Source organism: Chroicocephalus ridibundus, chromosome 1, assembly GCF_963924245.1.
Source record: "Chroicocephalus ridibundus chromosome 1, bChrRid1.1, whole genome shotgun sequence".
NCBI classification, from domain to species: domain Eukaryota; kingdom Metazoa; phylum Chordata; class Aves; order Charadriiformes; family Laridae; genus Chroicocephalus; species Chroicocephalus ridibundus.
Genome location: NC_086284.1, coordinates 71129551 through 71147684, shown reverse-complemented (window position 1 = coordinate 71147684; position 18134 = coordinate 71129551). Strand labels below are relative to the sequence as shown.

Sequence of the window (18134 nt, the reverse complement as noted above, 5' to 3'; positions counted from 1 at the left end):
CATTCTGTTCTAGGAAGTTTTGCATCTTTATGTTCAACTTCTACCATATTATGTCTTAACATTCCTGTGCTTTTTAGACAGGTTCTTGGACTCTTATCTTTGTCTATAGCTTATAGATAGCTTCATTTGAAGTTCACTGGATAAAGTGGTTGGGAATTTCTCTATAGTTCAATTTGTAAAAAGCTCTCAGGTTTTTATTTTTGTCACTTTTCTTTATTTGGAAAAGATCTTTGTCATGTTATATATGTTTGGGTTTTTTTTTCCCCAAAGTTGAGATTTATTTGTCCTTAAATAACGTTTTTTAATGAATAAAATAAACTGGTTGTGATGAATTATATGAAAGGTATGTTTTGTGGCTGAACTGATTATGTAAACTATAACTTAGGTCTCTGTATTTAAATATCCCAAACGTATTGACATGAACGAGTCCTAAAATAGCCCAAGTTCGGAATACAGTTGTGTTGCCCACAAAAGACAATTGTACGAATACTTACTTTAGTTTAGACATACTAATAAAAATTTTGCTCTGGGTTTAAAGCACTCTTTTTCAGAGCGGTTAATCTTTCATCTTGCACAATTGTTGTGTAGATTTCAGTTGTCTCTTAATTTGTGCTTCTTCCTATTCTAAAATGGATACTTCTGTCTGTAATACCAACTATACAGTCTTTGAAAGTTTATTTAAGATGTACATGAGGGATTCCCTCATGTTAAACAATATTTAGAAATATTATATTAAATATTTGATTATAATTGCAGATGGAGATTGTTTTCCTGTCTAATCTTGTTTTTCATTAGAAATCCAGTGGGGAGAAGATGGCCGACCATTTCACTTTCTCTTTTATACTGGCAAGCAGTCATATTATTCATTAATGCATGTAAGTATGTTATAATCTGTAACAAACAATGTCAGCTCTCAGCCAAGTACATGTTATTCTATAGATGTGTATCAGGAACTCCTGAGTTTACTCATGTTTTCACAGTAGGCCATAATATCATCACTGAAGCTAAATGCAATGTATATTTTTAAGTCACACTGTCCATTATTAGGGGCATTTTTATGTCATGTTTAGGAGAACAGGCTGCATAACAGTTCTTGCTTTAATTTTTGGTTTCTTTTACAATTTTGGCTGTGGACTGGGTTTGAGTAGTCTGAATGTTTTCTTGTAGGCTGTATCTGGTTAGTTAACATCAGGTTAGTAGTGGAGAATGCATATACAACAGAAATGGCTGGTTCTGGGAAAATTCATTGTAGAATAAAAAATAGTTTGGTTTTTTTTTCCCTTGAAGGGTAAAGCTATAGGAAATGTTATTTGTGCTGACATTTAGTGTGAAGAAAATTTGCATTTAAACTGCTTAATTGATTTTTCTGAGACTGTTCCATTCATGCAAACTTAAGGCTTTTTCTGATTAGTATGGTTCCACGAGTAAAGGATCTGCATCTGTTTACCTTGATGAAAAAAGCTGTATCTAATAGAACATCACTAGACCCTGAGTCTTAACATGGATTATGAACAGACATTTCATATCTATGACCGTCAATGGCGCAAGCATTGTCTATCTCTTTAGAAGAATTTATAGAAAGATGTGCATGTTTTTTATATTTACTTAAAGACAAAAGCATTAATAATGTATGCAGAAATATTTAATTGGGCAATCATGTCAGATTTTGTTTCCTCATTAGGTAGTCTTAAAAAGTTAGTTCCATGGTTAGTCTGTTGTCAAAAAAAAATAAATTTTATGTTATCAAATTCGGTGCACAGCTTTACTGAGTGTAGTGTTATTATTAGAATTATCTGATATTTATTTGAGTTCTGCGTACCCAAAGGACAAAATCCCTACTTGTCAGGTACATTTATTTCTTTGGGAGAATAAAAAAACACCCTCCCTCCTCTTTTTTTTTTTTTTTTTTTTTTTTTTTTTTCCTGTTGTTGACCTTGGGCAAATGAGCTTCTTGCCCTGGCAGAAATGAAATGAATGATAAATGTAGAGTGTGTCTTTGCTGAGTAATGGAGCTGCAGCATAGGCTTTCCACAGAGGTTTTCTCCTGCACAGCCTGAGGCAGCCCGAGGACCCCTGCTGTTCATTTAAATAGGTATGTCAAATCTGCCTCGAAACGCCGCTGGTTTGATCTGTGGTAATATTTGTGAAGGTTCCATATGGACTTGAGCCCCCTGCAGTGCTAAGAAATAATGTACAACGCTTCATGGTGCAGACGCAAATTTTCTCTGAAAAGGGATGCAATGCTGCGTTTTAGCTGTCGGAGAGGATGATGGAGCTGACGCGCTAGGCCTGTCAACTTGTTACACGGATGGGTTGCACGCAGCGAGGCTGTGGAAAATCTGTGCCTTTTAACTTTTCTACTTAATCACGGTTGTAGCATTGCCTTTAGACTGTATGCTACATTAATTCTCTTCCTGCCTTCTGCCTTTCATCCCAAGTTTCACGGAAAAAAGTAAAGCATGCAGGTCTTGTAGAGGAGCCTTATCAAACAGCTGTCATCTGACAAGCCATTTGCATTTGTTTTGGCTGAAACAGAGCAACCCAAGGGCAAGATGTGTTGTTGCATTCCATCATAATGAAGAAATTACAAATTTTACAAGGAGCACAAGTTTATTTTTAGCTCTTCCTAGCTGTTAGAAAGACTATGCAAGCTTGCCTTGGAAATCTCTAAAAGAATAGCGTGCATCTTGTTTCTAACAGTGTGGCAACCACCTTCAAACAAATCAGTTTGACAAATGCGTTTTCATTAGTATAGTGTACTTGAGTGTTCTTTGACTGTTTCTGAATATTTTCATTAAATAGGCTTCTATAAACCTAAATCCGCTAAGTGAGGTTTAACAGGGTTGGTTTTTTTAGTCAGCCAAATGAAAGCTGAAATCTGCATGAAATTCCCAACATTGTTTTAACCTCTTATTAGACTAACGTGTATTTAAGAAAATGTATTTTTAAGTCTCAAAGCTAATTAATTTGGATACGAAAAAAAGAGTTGTATGTTAATACAGTCTAGTGTAAGTAGTCAATCCCATTTGAGGATGTCTTTTAAATTGCTACATTAAGTCTAAGAAATCGGATAAACATAGTATTTAGCTGAAACTTGTATGCCATTAATTACTACATAGACGCATGTGGAACTTGAATTTTATTAATTGCTACTAATATAACTGGTCACAGCATTATTTGTTTTGTTAATGCTAATAATGTTGTCCACTATAAAGCTTAACTGTGTATATTCACATCTATTATAACCGCCAATCTATATATTGTTATGACTTGAATATTAAATGAACTTTCATAAAGGATATTGCTTTATACTCCATTGTTGTCTTTGTTCTGCCTGTTGGATAAAGTTTAGCAATAGGGAAAAGGACAATTTATTTTTCTTCTGATACACAGAAGAATGTTTATTGCATGAAACATCATTTTACAAATACTTGATAGTATATTTGATCATCATTTAACTTAAAAGTTTTTCAGAGTAATATCATATTTTTGTAATGTGCAGAACAATTCAAAATGGTCTTTTCGTACCATTTGGTCTAGCAAAATAGTAATTTTATGTAATTGTGCTTCCTGTAATTTTTTTAGAAATACCAGAGGTTGTAGATCAGAGGTAAATGCTCTAGCAATAGAGCCTTTTAACTCTTAAAACAACAAAACCTAAAAAACGCTGAAGTATATACTGTAGTTAAAACCACATAAGAAGCAAAGAAAAATGCAAACTGTGATGTAAAGTGTGGACTCTGCAGCATATTTTAACAAAAATGTTAAAATTATTTTTTTCCCATAAAAAAATTCTCTCCTTCTAGGTTTCCATCCGCTAATTTCTTCCCTAAATTTTTTATGCAGGGTAAAATAAGAATTTTTTTTTTTTTTAAGAGAGTATCCTTTTAGAAATCTGAAGTTTGATCTCCCTATTAGAAGTGGAAGTGTTTCAGTACGTAGCCAATCTTGTAAAATCAGCTATTTTGATTGTGTAATAGCTGAGTTTACAAGACACACAGATGTGTACATTCATGAATTGGACTATTGAATCCTGAAGTGATTAGTAAAATCTTCACCTGCCAGCTTTGAAAAAGCAAGTGTGTCTTCAGAAGCTTTCTTTAGCTGTTGGGGAGTGAAGATTTGTCAGACAAATTATTGGGCATTACATGTGACTCTTGATTTTGCAAAGGCTCATCCACATACTTTACTTCACATATGAGTGGTTCTTTTAGTCTGTTGACTTCATCTCTATACAGAGATTAAATCTTTGCATTAATTTTTTTTTTTTTAATATTTCAGCCCAAAATTTTATTTCATAGGAGATGCAAGTCCACTTTCACTGCCAGAAGCATGCAGGAAATTATATTTAGTGTTTCTCCTACATTTGGAAGTATTTTAAAATACTACTTTTTGGTGTCGTTTAACTTCATCTCCTGTGTAAGCGTTCTTTGTATGAATGGACACGGTTACTGTAATTTAACCAGAGCAGTTTTAAGAGATAATTTTCATTCTTAGAACTTAAACAGGCTGTGGAGTGTTGGTGTTCTTTAGGAATACCTAGGCAGGGTCTTCACGAAAATCTTACTGTTCCGGCTGTTGTAAAGCTTTCTTTGTAGTTGTTACAATGAATTTCTAAGGCTGAAAACTGGTGGGTGGCAACCCACACTTCATTTTATTTACCTATGTACATCAGTAGCTTCCAAATATGATGACAAAATCCTTAAGTCTACCTACCTTTAACTTGTGTCATGTTACTTGAAAATTCTTCAATTACTGTTTAGAAACAATTCTGACTATAGTCAGTCTGTCCTAAGGTAACAACGGTGATTCCCTCTCCCTGCCCTTTTTAAGGAACTGTAATATAGTTGTGTTTTTATTGAGCTCCTGGTTCGGGTATTTTTTTTCTTGAGCATTCCAGTAGATAAATGTAAATGCCAGAGTGTGGTGAAGATGATGGGTATTGGTGAGGAGGCAAACTGGAGACTGCTTTTGCCAGGTAGAAGGGTGATGCTGTATGCCTTACGAAGGCAAGAGGTAAGCTGAGAGGCTAGCAGTAAAATGAAAAACTTCCATACACATTTATAAGACCTACTAACCCAGTACCTCTTCTGATCATTAACACCAAAATATCTTCTTCGTGACTGATTTGACTTCTTCCAGATGCAGAAACTTGTGTAGCTCACAGGAATCTCTAAACCTGTTTCAGCTGAACTCTCCCCAGGTAGCTGAGGGACAACCACAATCCTCCTTCCTCTTCTCTTCCCTCCCTCGACAGTCCAGTGCAGAAGCTTCCATACTGATTCTTTTTCATGTCTAACTACAAATGCCTAAAAATTGTTCGGTGTGAGGCATCTCATGCCCTCTAACCCAAACGATGCCTGTGCTTTTCCTGTGTAGTCAATAATTTTTGCAGCCTAATAGTCCGGTCTGGATGGAACCATTAAGATTATTAGACTGATGTGACAGGAATCTTGCCCAAAGTAGTGCTACCGTATCTTGTTATCTTGGAGATCTACAGATATATTTGTGAGGTTTGGAAATATTTGAAAGTATGATTTGTGGTGCTCTTTTATATGCTGTTTCCTGTGTTTGAAGATAAAGACTTTTTTTAAGTTAAAAAATTGTCTTAGTTCCTATCTCATACAATTATCTCTATCAAAAATAAATGATTACTGAAAGGCATACTGCTGTAATACATGAGTTCGTATGTTGTCTCAAAGAAAAGTGGAAATTTTTGTACTTCGCGATTTTATCCTGTGGAGTTATTCCAAAAATACTTTTGTTCCACTGTGCTTTTAAAAACGTAAGCAATGACCTGCATCAAAGACTTCAGTGAATTGTCCCTATTTAAACACGTTGAGTGCGGCTCAGATAACAATCTGTTCTGAGTTCATACACTTTTAAGTACAAATATTTTTAGTATATGTGCGGGTGTATTTTTATATTAGTGAATAAATCAGCTTGAACAGTAGGTGTTTATAACTAAGCAAGGGTTTTTTTGTTTTGTTTTTCTGAAAATGTGGATGGTTGTAGAAATTTGATTGCATCCTGTTGCAAATCCCAGTTAAGAACTAGTATTTCATTGGTTAATTTCTGACAACACAGAGCTGTCTCACATTTCTTCTTTTACTGTTTGGGTTTTTTTAATGTAATACAAAGGAAAAAAACAAACCAACCATTGTTCTTTGTCCCCATTAATTCTTACACTGTAGTTCTCTTTCTAGTATTTGCTAAAACTCATTATAGTAAGGTATATGAAAGTGTTTATAAGCTTTCTATTTTCACGTGTTAACGGAAATAAATTATTTGGCATGTAAGTACTTTGTTGTAGTACAACAATCTGGTTTTGTTTCAATATCATTTATAATTATTTCTTCAAATACTCCTATTTAACTTGTGATTTGAATCACTGTTGTAATTCAGAGTATTAGATGTTATATTTTAGAACCAGATAGTCTCCAAAAGTTTATGAACTAAAAAAAAACAACCCTGAAAATACTTTATTAAAAGCATGTTTCTTCTGTAATATTTTCAGTGTGACTTCTTGGAATATTTTTCCTTTTGTTTTTCTGAAGTGGTAAATCACTGTTAACAGCATTGTTTTAAAATAATGACATAGCTAAGAATTTTGAGAAAACTGTTTAAAAAAATACTGAAAATGCAGAGTAAATGTATCTAATATTTGAAAGAACAGGAATTCTTGATTATGGTAACTGTCAACTTTATGTGTGTCCCCATACACATGCCTAGGTAAGAGGGAGTTCTGACTGATACAGACCACCAATAAAATTGTTACTCTAGATGTAAAAAAATAGAACTAAATGAAATTATTTACAATCTTAAACAGTGTCAATATTTTGAGGAAGACAAACTAAAATGTGGATGCACTGATGAAATTATTGTGCGGTGTTTTGGAGTTACAACCATTATACAAATGTAGTTGCCTTTCTGCATACAGTTGAGGATTATTTTTTTTCTTACAAGCATATGTAAGAAGGCAACAAACACTGTTGACAAAAAATAGCAGAATTCAAAATTAATTAATTTGAACTGCATATGAAAATACTATATATACTAAATGTTTGTTGGTTTAGATTTAACTTGCTATATTTTTATTAATAGTCAGAGCTCTGCTTTTTTTCTGACCTCTACCTTTTAAGTGTTTAGAGAGTAAAACCACATAAACATGTGTTTTAAATAAAGTTTAAATGTTAAATGGACAAATGCATTTAAATACTTTTTCCCTATGCACTTTAGGAAACATATGAAAAATTGCTAAGTGTTCAGAAATATCAAGACCAGCTGTCAGCTCAAGACCTTCCTCCTCAGAAGGAAAAAAGGTAAGCTTGCAGTTGGAATGAATATTATTAACTAATTTTCTTAAAAATGCTTCAGTATGTTGGTTTTGCAGTTCTTGTAGTTCCCCACTCTACCTGCCTTTTATTCCACAAACACATTTCAGACTTTTTCCCTATTCCTTGTCTAATATTTGTATGGTAATTTCAGGTTGAAAAGTCTTACCTGCAGTATCTATATGTGGAGTATTCTCTTTTCACTGCTAAAATAGGGAAACTCCACCTATTTCTCTTGCTCTTTAATCTCTTGCGGCTCTTTTCAATATTTTCTCCTATATAAAAATTCTGAAGTGTGATTTGAAAATAAGTAGAGAATATCCAGGACTCTATGTGTCTTTATATGAAGTCTTCTAAGTATTTCTTTATTAAAGGTTTTTGAAAAAGGAGGTAAACTCTTTAAAAGAATACAGGGCCTTTTAAAATACCAAATAAATTGTTTATTTGTTGAAAAAAATCCTAAGGCCTAAAGCTGAGCTCCTTAATAGTCTTCCATTAATTACAGATCTTAAATATTTTTACTTACCAATATTTAACTTGAAGAGTATCAAAGTACTTAATTTCACTTTTTTTTTTTCCTTCCAATGGCTTTGAACAGCTAAATTGTTAAAAGCTCTAGTAATTTTAGACAAGTCTATTTGGTTGGTTTTGTTTAAATATCACCATTATTATTAATTCAGTTTAGTTTCTCTTTTTCCTCTAACTTCTCTGGGTATGCATGGCAAACTCATCAGCTAGTTAGCTACTGGACAGAAAAAATACATGTCAACCAGAAGAATCCAGGGAAGATGCTACAGTTACTTTTTTTGTGCATACAGTCAGGATTGTCTTTGAAATGGGTATATGCTTTAAGAACTGTTTGGTTCTCTTAGGCTGTATTCTTGATTTTTCTATTTTGAGATTTTTTGCAACGATTTTATGATGTATTAGAATATTAAATTAAGCAAGTCTTTAAAAGAAATGGATACAGCTAGGAAGTTTTGATTTTGGCATTTACTGGTTTTCTGTATAGTTACTTTTTCACTGTCCAAGTTGTTTTTATCTTTGTTCTTGTTACGTATTTTCTAGCCAGATTTATGTGGTGTTCCAGTTGCACATCATGTTGGTTTGTCATTTCTTAATTACAGCCATTTGTTATTTATGTTAGGAAGAGAAAGGATTAATTTGCAGAGATTATTTCAATTTCTTAAATAACAGAAGTTCATGTTTCTTCATGATATAAATAGTGTCCTATGACCCACGGAATGTTTTATCATAGATTTGCGTTAGCTTCTGAGCGGACAAGAGAACAAATGAATTCAGTCTCTTGGTGTACGCTGCTGAAAAATAACCTGACTCCTTACAGAGCTCAGCCAGTGGATTTACTGATGTGAAAAATGACCCAAAGCTAGTCAGAGTTGAAAGGTTTTTTTCCCTGTTAGGTTTGTAAAAGCTCAGAGAATTTAAAGGATTTTGAGACTTATTTTCCACACTGGATATTGTACTTCCTCTGAGATTAGACTGGATAATTTATCTCCAAAGTGTGGGTAGAGGGTGGGTGGGAAGGGCTGGGGTGGTTTTTTTTTTTGTTTTGGTTTGGGTTTTTTTGTTTGTTTGTTTTTTCCAGAAAATAATCTATTGTGGACACATTCTGTAATATTAACTGTAGGGTTAGGACGTGATCTCGAACAGTTATGTTTATAGTTTTTCACATGTAAAAAATTTCATTGACTTCGCTGGAAGTAGCAATATATGAATGTAAGTATATACTTGAGTCTGTCAGGGTTGGAAGCTTTTTTAAAATTACTGTTAAAACCAGCATTGTTTCTAAATAAATGTTTCTCGTGCCCTGACTCAGAAAAGCATTAAAATACATACTTAAGAAGAAGTACTACTTAAAATCACCTTCAGGAGGAGTGCTTTTCTGAATCACAGCTTCTTTAATGCTGCTGAAAACATTCATTAAGATTGTTTCTAAAAAAAACCTAAAGAGGTAAGAAACTAGTTACAGCCTTGCCTTGTTTACCTGGTAGTGTTGGCACGTATGTTTGTGGTGGCGTTCTGTTTTGTTAGTCACTTCGTATCATACATGGTTCACAAAGATTTACTTCAAGCATTGTTTTTTCTTTGTGTTAACATCTCCGTATGAGTCTGTTTTCTTAAAAATCTCTGGGTTTGTTATCATCAGTGCGGTTTCTGTGCTGCGCAGGTGCTGCGTTAGTACTTTGACCATGTTCACTGCTAGTGGAGTTTTTTGTATCGATAGAAAAGTAAAGACTGGAAATGAAATTCTGCTACTTTAGAACTGGATTTTAATGTTTTGCTTTTGATTTTGTTCTTTGCTGGTTGTAAACCAAACTTTTCGTAGCAGGCTTTTAAAACTAAGCCCTAAGTTGCGGGGAAGATGGCTTACTATTACAATATTACTCTTGCTTAATCTTGGACTTCAATAATATGAATAATGCATAACTGATACTCATAATTTTCACATGGTTAATTCAATACGTGAAGTTACCATCCCTTTCAAAAGATGTTTTAAAGTCAACGTAGGCTTTCTCATGTTTGCTGTAGGAATGTGATCTGTATTCATTTATAATGGAAAATGTATTTCTGAACGAAGACTGACTGTATGTGTGGTCCTTTGTGATGTAACTCTAATTGCATGGTTAATTAAAGGGAGAATATGTGTGATATTTTAAACAGAAACCTGGCTGGCAGCAGATGGCTGACTAAGATTGAATTGGAAGAAATGTTGTTAGAAAAACTGTCAGATAATGATGTAAGTAATTAATCTTTCTAATCTTAAGGAGGCTTGTGTTTCAAAAATATGGACCTGGGTGCATTTTTGGATACTGAAAAGTACTACGTGGAAGCAGGTGCTCTTCAAAAGAATTTTCTTCCTTCTCATAAAGTCTATATATGCTCACAGCACTATCACATCTGTGTTGTTTTGAAAAGTACCTTGTTTTGCTTTTTTTATCTAGCAAGTACAGAACTATTAAGGGTTTTTTATTGTTACTAACATAGTTTAGTTTCTCCTGGTAACATTGTGAGGCCTTGGAGCACTTGTTTCTTGTTATCTAATTATGTAGTCAGGAATGGAGTATAGTAACACTTTATAATAGAAATAAATAGTTGTTTATTCTAGTTAGAGATGAAAAACGGACAGGGGTAGAACCTCAGTTGCTTATTGTAGAGAAGGGGTAAATATTCAAGACAGGAAACACAATGGATTTCTGTAATGGTAAACCTGCACAGTTTCTGATTTACTAGGAAGGACATGATAATGCTAGAAAAATCACAGAGAAGGCTGATCAGAAATAAGGAGTCCTTTTTTGTAGTGATTGGATACAGAATCAAATACCAGAAACAAGATACAAAGCTATATAGATCTGTGGTCTGATACAAGTATCTTTTGTTATATTCTCCTTGATGTGAATATGGTGGGAAAGAGGAGGGGTTTGCAGTTTCCCCAGTATCTGCAAACTATATCACTGTCTAGATTTGGAATCCTTTACACGCATCTCTGGGAATAAGGCTGTTCATCCTGGTAGTTATACACTTTTTTTCTCACTCGGAGCTTTTTCCTACAGTCCCCTAAATAGCATTAGATTTTGTAACAGGAGGTTCAGTCTATGTGGCCAGCTTCAGTTTTCTTTTGGAAGTTTAAGCTTGAATATATACCAGAGAATATAACACTATTTTCTGAGTGTCCCAAGTATTTTCTCACGTAGAAACGGTGCTCTTCAATCTCTTCTGTCCTGTGGACAGTATAATTACAAAAATAGCGTAGCAGCAGCAAACATGCCCTATGCTCACTTGTCATCCAGAACGGTAACGTGTGATGGCTTCCTTGTCTATGGGTGATGTGAAAGGGTCTCGAGCAGACTGTGGTCTATAAGCATAAGTTAGAAATCACTGCTGTAAATTCTCCATCCTGGTATACCCAGGAGACTTCCTCTATCTTGCTCGCAGTAAGAGCAGTTGTTACTTCAGTGTTTTCAGAAGCTGAGTTTGGAATAGCTGTCTTTCCTCGATTGCCAGGAACTGGACTAGTTGTACAACCAAGCAGTTTGGTGTTCTTCACTGCTTGTTTTTTGTACACTCTGCATCTGTAAAAATAGACTGCAATAAGCTAAAAAAAACCCCTCACAACTGGACCTCAAAACCTTTTACATACTGGCCTCTCACATGTAAAACCACGAAGCCTCAGCCTGTAGGAACAAATATTATTTAAATGTATTTGAAATGTCTCGATATGAGCTACCATGCAGTCTTACCTGCTTCAAATTCTTCTATTTTGCCATCGCAACAAAATTTTCTGTGGTGTTTGCATTATTAAACAGAACCAGAATTATTGATTTTTTTTTTTTCCTTTGTGCTCTGCAAGTGGAAACTGTTGAAAGCTTTCTTCCTCTATAGCCTCTATAATTTTTAAACTTTTGTATTTTTATATTTCTGCTCTTTGAAGGATTTATCACATGTCTGTGTCATAGCGTTAGACAGAAGTAGCTTTCTAAGTGATGTCAGAGTTCCAGGGGCTATTGCTAGGTTACAAGAAAAGTATTAATTTTGTGCAGAAGACTCTGGTAACAGAGAGAAGAAAAAATACTTTTAATAGCAGCTTGTAAGTAAAGAAAACTCCAAAAAGAATTTTATGATATCTATATGAAAAATCCATTTTAGATGATACCATGCCTTTATATCCAGGGACCAGTTGTCTAGTGCTCCTGCCAGTAGCACTTCATAACAGGACATCCCAGCTTTTAGCACAAATGGGTTAACACAGTGGTGTTTACTCTTTAATCACATGTTGAAGAACTTTGGAAGGGGTGTAAGGGGGAAGGAGAACCACACAGTAGCAAAGGATAATTTATTTCGAGAGGTTGCCCTTTAAGTCAAGTATCTCTTGAATTTTTAAATAGCTTGATTGTTCGGTTTTAAAGGAAATCATAAACATTAAAGTAACTCAGCTTGAACAACCAAAGATAGATAGATAGGTATTTCCTGTATATATTATGAAATATAATCATTTAAGAGGTTCAGTTTAGTGAAATAAAATTATTTCCAAGTCAATGAACATGCTGACTTACTGAAAATAAGGTGAAAATCTTCTCCTTTTTTCATTTTAATAAAACAATAATAAAAGAATGACGACACCCCCCCCCCAATGTTTTCTTTTAAAAAGTGTCATGAACTTCATTCCCATACAATAATCCTTTATTACAAAGTGGTTGGTTATGCTTTGAATTAAAGTTTCATTGTTGCCTGAAGAAAGAACTAGGTATCTTTAGTCACACAGAAAATGATGCATCTGCATGCTGTTCTTAAATCAGCATGTAGGTGCAAAAGTGTCATCTTGTCAGAAATCATCAATAAAAGTGAAGCAGGAAAGATCAATTATATAAAAATAGAAAGTTTTAGCAAATGCAATTACACTTGCATCCTTTAATGAAGTCTTGTTGTCTACAGTATTTGAGATTTATTCAACTCTTACAAAAACTGATGACGTTGCCATGTGGTGACATGGAGGAGAAGTATATACAGAAGTTTACCAAAGAAGTTCCTGCGCAGTTACAAAAGGTAGTTATTGAGCCCTTAAAGTATGATGAGCGAGGAGTGGCCTTCAGCACCGGTGAAGGTAATAATTTCAAGTTGGTTGGTAATGATGCAGAATGTTTTCCTCTTCACACTACTTTCTTTATAGTATGTACAACACTGATGAATGTGTCGCTACTTCATTTTATATGCTTATGTCTATATTGCATATATAACTGCTAACTATGTTATAGCATACTAAGTTATGGTGTGGCCTGGTAATGAAGTGGAAGGTTTTTGGCATAGAGTCTATCAACTGTTAGTTTTTATCTGTATTTCTCTACAGTAGTACCTCTGTAGAGAGGACCCTGTTGTGCTACGCGTTGTAGGATACAAAAGGACTTTCACTGCTGGCAAGAGTTGACTGTTCAACGTAAAGGGCAGGGGACTTGGGGAGCACAAACGCATGTGGAGAATTCCATGGATGTAACAGTGTTGTTGCTTAATGGCATGCTTAGACCACTAAGTAACCTTTATCATGACTTTTGTAGGCAGTCCAGCAAAGGAGAACTTCGAAGATGCAAAGAATAAATAGCAAGGCATTTGGATATTTGCAAACAGTCTAGGAAAATGCAAAGAGAAAATTGCAAAATGTTTAAACAAGTGGACAAACCACAGCTAGCATTATGGGACAGAGATGGGAATCAGTCATTGGTACTGAGACAGAGGGGACGTTAGAAAAAAGACACGGAGGTCTCTGTATCTTCTAAACACAAGCTGCTTGCATTTTCAGTGGAGGGACACATAGTGGAAGAACGATAATAATATACGATATGACTGATTGCCTAGAAAAAATAATGTAGCAACAACATGTATAGGAAAGTCTGACTTTCTGGACAAATGTGCGTGCACACGCTTTGTATCTATGCTGTACATTTAAGAGGAATCTTAGTCAGAGATGATGTGTAATCTTAAGCAGCAGGCAGCAGATAACAAGAACAAAAGTTGCAGAGCATTTGAGGGGCAAAATGGCTAGAGAGATCTGTTCTAGCCGGGTTGGCTTCAAGATGATGTGACAACAAGGAGATGTGAGACTGCCAATCTGGGATTTAATCCACACAGGTTTTCAATAGTGTCTTCAGAAGAGTAGTTACTGAAGTTTGATAAACATGCAACCCATGTTATTTAAGAAAAGCCATAAGACTTTGTAAATTCACGAACAGTCTTATTTGTGTCCCTTCACCCCCTAAATTAAGAAAAATGTCTAATTCTGATAATTCCTTTATCAGAATGATTGCATCCTTTGTGCTACAGAAGACTGATCTTAGGCTTTAGCATAGAGAGTTTGTCATGGTTTAACTTGAAGCTGTTTAACTTGAAGCTGTTTAACTTGAAGCTGTTTAACTTGAAGCTGTTTAACTTGAAGCTAATGGCCTTAGAGAGAACTAACTGTAAGCAGTAATTTCTGAGGAAATTAGGCTAAATGATGCATAGGCATTGTTTATACCAGTGTCATTAAAGCGTTAACCTTTTCCATGTGAATATTCTTAAACTTCTATACCGTTGTATGATTTTATAAAGTATTGTAATATTACTAGAAATTGTACTTACGGTAAACGTAGGTGTTCAACAAACTGTTTATTTTTGTGTACTGTGACATCAGCAGATCAAGAAAGTGTCCTGATCCACTGAAGTTATGGAAGGTAGACTGTTACCTCTACCTCCTCCCAACACACACTTCCCCCTCTCTTAATAGACGCTGATGAAAATATACTGAAAGCTGGCTGTTCATTGTTTGTATTTATTCTATTCTCTTAATTATTTTTTTTTTGTTACCTCAGCCTCCAAAAAGAAACAGCTGGTAATATGTGAAAGTGTTCAGATTTGCTTAACTTATTGGGCACTTGAAGTTCTGTAGAATATTGAAGCCTCATAACAGATTGGGTTTAATTCCTTTAAGGTATAAGAAAAACCGCAAAAGCTACTGCAAGAGTTTATGACAATGGGACTGGGAAAATTACAGTGAATGGAATAGACATTTTACATTACTTCCCAGTGCTGCAGGACAGGTGAGAGCACTACGAAATGCCGTATTCTTACTGTACTTAAATTATTCCAGCAAAAGTCATGCTATGCAATTATATTTTGGTGCTGTGTTCCACAGAGTTGATGCTATGTTCTTTTTGCTGTGTCTGTTTTATGAAAATTGGTCTTGCTTTTCCTCCTAGTTTTCAGGAGTCAGTAGCACAAGAAACTGATAGGTGAGACTTGCTCTGTATTTCTTGTCTGTCCCTTTCTGAAGGGATGCAAAAACCAAGAGGACGGACCATTTGGATAGTTCAAATTTTGGTCCCTTAGAAAGGGTTTGCAGTTTATTCTAAAAATAAGTAAATAAGAAATAGTATCTTTAAATGTTTCCTGAGAGATCTTGCAGATCTTGCAGATTGCATGCATGTCTAACTACTCTGGCATACAAGTAACATAGCGGAAGCAAATAAGGTGAGACGCTTCATGTAAAGCTTCAGATTTTGGAGGATGTGCACAGTCTGTTATAGAGAAGACTTCTTAGAAGGCTGATGAGGTTTCTACCCCTTATGTGATTTTTATTTTATATTGTGGTTTCTGACCTCAAGAATCGAGAGAGAGATTGCTCAGTTTTAATACCCAGAGCTGACATCTTGGCATCTATAGATAATTAGTGAAACAAAACTAATTGTAAAACTGAACTTAAAATACTTACCATTGGCAGTTGGAACACGCTCCTACCTGCTAATTTCCTGTTGATACCTGTAGGAAATTAGAGATATGATTGCCTTTCTGGATCTCTGCCTGAAAGTTAACTATGTTTTTGTATATACTATGGTAAGAAATGTACATAGCATGTAACTTTATATACATGAATATATTTCATTATTATTATTATTTTTTGTTTTTAGAGAACAGTTGTTGTTCCCTTTCCAGTTTCTTGACAGAGTTGGAAAACATGATATGATTTGCACAGTCTCTGGTGGAGGAAGATCCTCACAGGCTGGAGCAATACGTTTAGCCTCTGCAAAAGCTTTAAGGAGTTTTGTGACAGAAAAGGAGGTGGAATTCATGAGACAAGGTAGGAATTGATACTATTTCAATGTTTCTTAATGTATTTCTGGTAGTTAACAAAATTAATACAGGGATCATTAAGGATCAGATAGTGCAAATTTGAGTAAATAATCCCAGTGAAACCTTGTATATCGTATGAAAGGGATCCGCATTTATTTATAAATTGTTTTCACTTGTTTACTAGCATCCTTTCTCTACCCTTTGCATGACTTCTTGAGCATTTTTCCATCCATTCGTGACTTCTCGTATGTCTATTAACCAGCTTATGTTGCCTGAACATAGAATCTCAAAACACGAATGTGTATTCATTAACAAATAAATCTGGATCAGGCATTAGTCAGGTACTAAGATTGTATTTTGTTTTACTTTTGGTTAGTCGCATCTTGTTCATGTTTAGAAAAGTTTTATTCTTGAGCATAAACACTAGAGGGTTAGCTTTGAAGGGATAGTAATGAGCATAAACATATTACACGCAACTAGCCAAACTGAAGGAGCTTCTTTCCGCTCTTGCTTTATTTAGAGTTTACAAGTTACTTCAATATGATGGAGCTTATTTCGATAACGGCAGTATTTGATGCTTCTCAGTGATTAGATGCCATACTGTTTCAGCAAATATAGAATTATCAACAGTGAACTATGCTCTTTCTGGACTAGTAGGGAGAATACCTACGTGTATTACTCATAAAACAGCTTTGATTTTTTCACTCTGTTATCATCCATGGAAGTAAAACTATCTTTATGCTAGTATTTTTGCAACAAGTTTCTTTGATTATAGCTTTTTAGTACTGACAAGTATGACTGCTAGGAATACCCCTGTAAACTGACATGGTAATGAATTGGGTGTCTGTAATGAGATGAGCATAATTCTCGACTTGTTTTGGACATTGCCAAATATATTTTGGAAACACTAAGTGCACTTTAAAGCAGTGGTCTCCAAAGCAGGGTGTGTGGACCCCAGTGTTGCGCAAGATGATCCATTGTGGTGCAGGAAGAAAATCTTAGAATTTCAGTAGTGTATATAACTTATAAATGAGTAAATACACATATACTGGGGGTGCACACTCAGAAATATTGTACTGATAGGACTGCATGATCAAACATTTAGAGACTGATGCTCTAAAGGCTTAAGCAATATAGATATAAAACAGTGTGGGATTTTTTTAGTGGTTTGTGAAGTAAAATGTGAAGACAGTTCAGATACTGAAGAAAAGTTAAAATGTTAGAGGATCTGATGAAATTCCTGTTAGTGTGTTTTATACTGAACCCATATCCTTCTAGATGTTACAATTCGTATGCAAAGTTATTGGCTGCCTTGAATCCCCCACATGTAGTATATCTATAATATTAACTAATAACAGTAAACAAATGGGTGCTTTTATGTGTTTTGTAGCTGGACTACTAACAACTGACCCACGTGTGAAGGAACGAAAAAAGCCTGGTCAAGAGGGAGCCAGACGGAAATTCACCTGGAAAAAGCGATAAATTTGAGTATTTAAAGAATGACATAGTGCTACCAGAATTTCCAAACATACTGATATATGATTTAAAACTGTTGTATAAATACATTTAGTAATAAAGATTTTTTTCCATTACAACTACTATGTTTTCTCTGTTTGAAAAGCAACAACTAACTTTCTTTAAATTTATTTAAAATTGTGGAAAATTGTGGTGTGATTTGCCTAAACGCTACATCTAAAATAGTAGCTTGAGTGCCAGCTTTGCATCTTAGCTTCACTGAAGTCAATAGCGATTTATGAAACTATTGGTGGGTTATAACTTCTAAAAATCAGTCTGTTTGTTTAGTGACTTGACTGTCTAAATTCTGGAATTAGGCAGCTCCTAACCAGGTATTCGGACAACTTTGATGTGCCTTCCTTTCTGCCTCACAGGTACTGAAGGATAAGTGACAACTTCCCACCTAAGCTATGGTGGAGCTGAGAAACTAGTGAGAATGGTACTGACAATTGAGGGGATGTTGAAGGAGGAACAGTCACAGAGGATAACCTTTGCCTGTGGAATCAGTTGTCTCCAGGATGCCTCCCTAGGTTAAGTAGGGAGTGAATCAGAGCAAGTACCTAAATTTAGGTGCTCTGAATCACCCTCTGGAGGAGTCAGTTTTTCTCTTCTTCCCCCAAATGCAGAAAGAGCTGAAGGGATTAGGCTGAAGCTAATCTTTTAGAATAT

The 18134-nt window shown here is 34.9% G+C and overlaps 1 protein-coding gene across 3 annotated transcripts in view; it reads left to right on the top strand.

The window, feature by feature from the left end:
- Nucleotides 1-17545, top strand: part of MRPS9 (mitochondrial ribosomal protein S9) — a 37121-nt gene extending 19576 nt beyond the window's left edge. For all 3 annotated transcript variants that reach the window (XM_063338917.1, XM_063338933.1, XM_063338926.1), the window contains exons 5-11: nt 796-875; nt 7240-7322; nt 10017-10092; nt 12786-12954; nt 14812-14920; nt 15788-15957; nt 17341-17545. In XM_063338917.1, coding sequence (XP_063194987.1) covers nt 796-875; nt 7240-7322; nt 10017-10092; nt 12786-12954; nt 14812-14920; nt 15788-15957; nt 17341-17432 — 779 coding nt within the window. In that variant the 3' untranslated portion in view covers nt 17433-17545. The remainder of the gene's footprint in view (nt 1-795; nt 876-7239; nt 7323-10016; nt 10093-12785; nt 12955-14811; nt 14921-15787; nt 15958-17340) is intronic.
- The last annotated feature ends 589 nt before the right edge of the window (nt 17546-18134 follow it).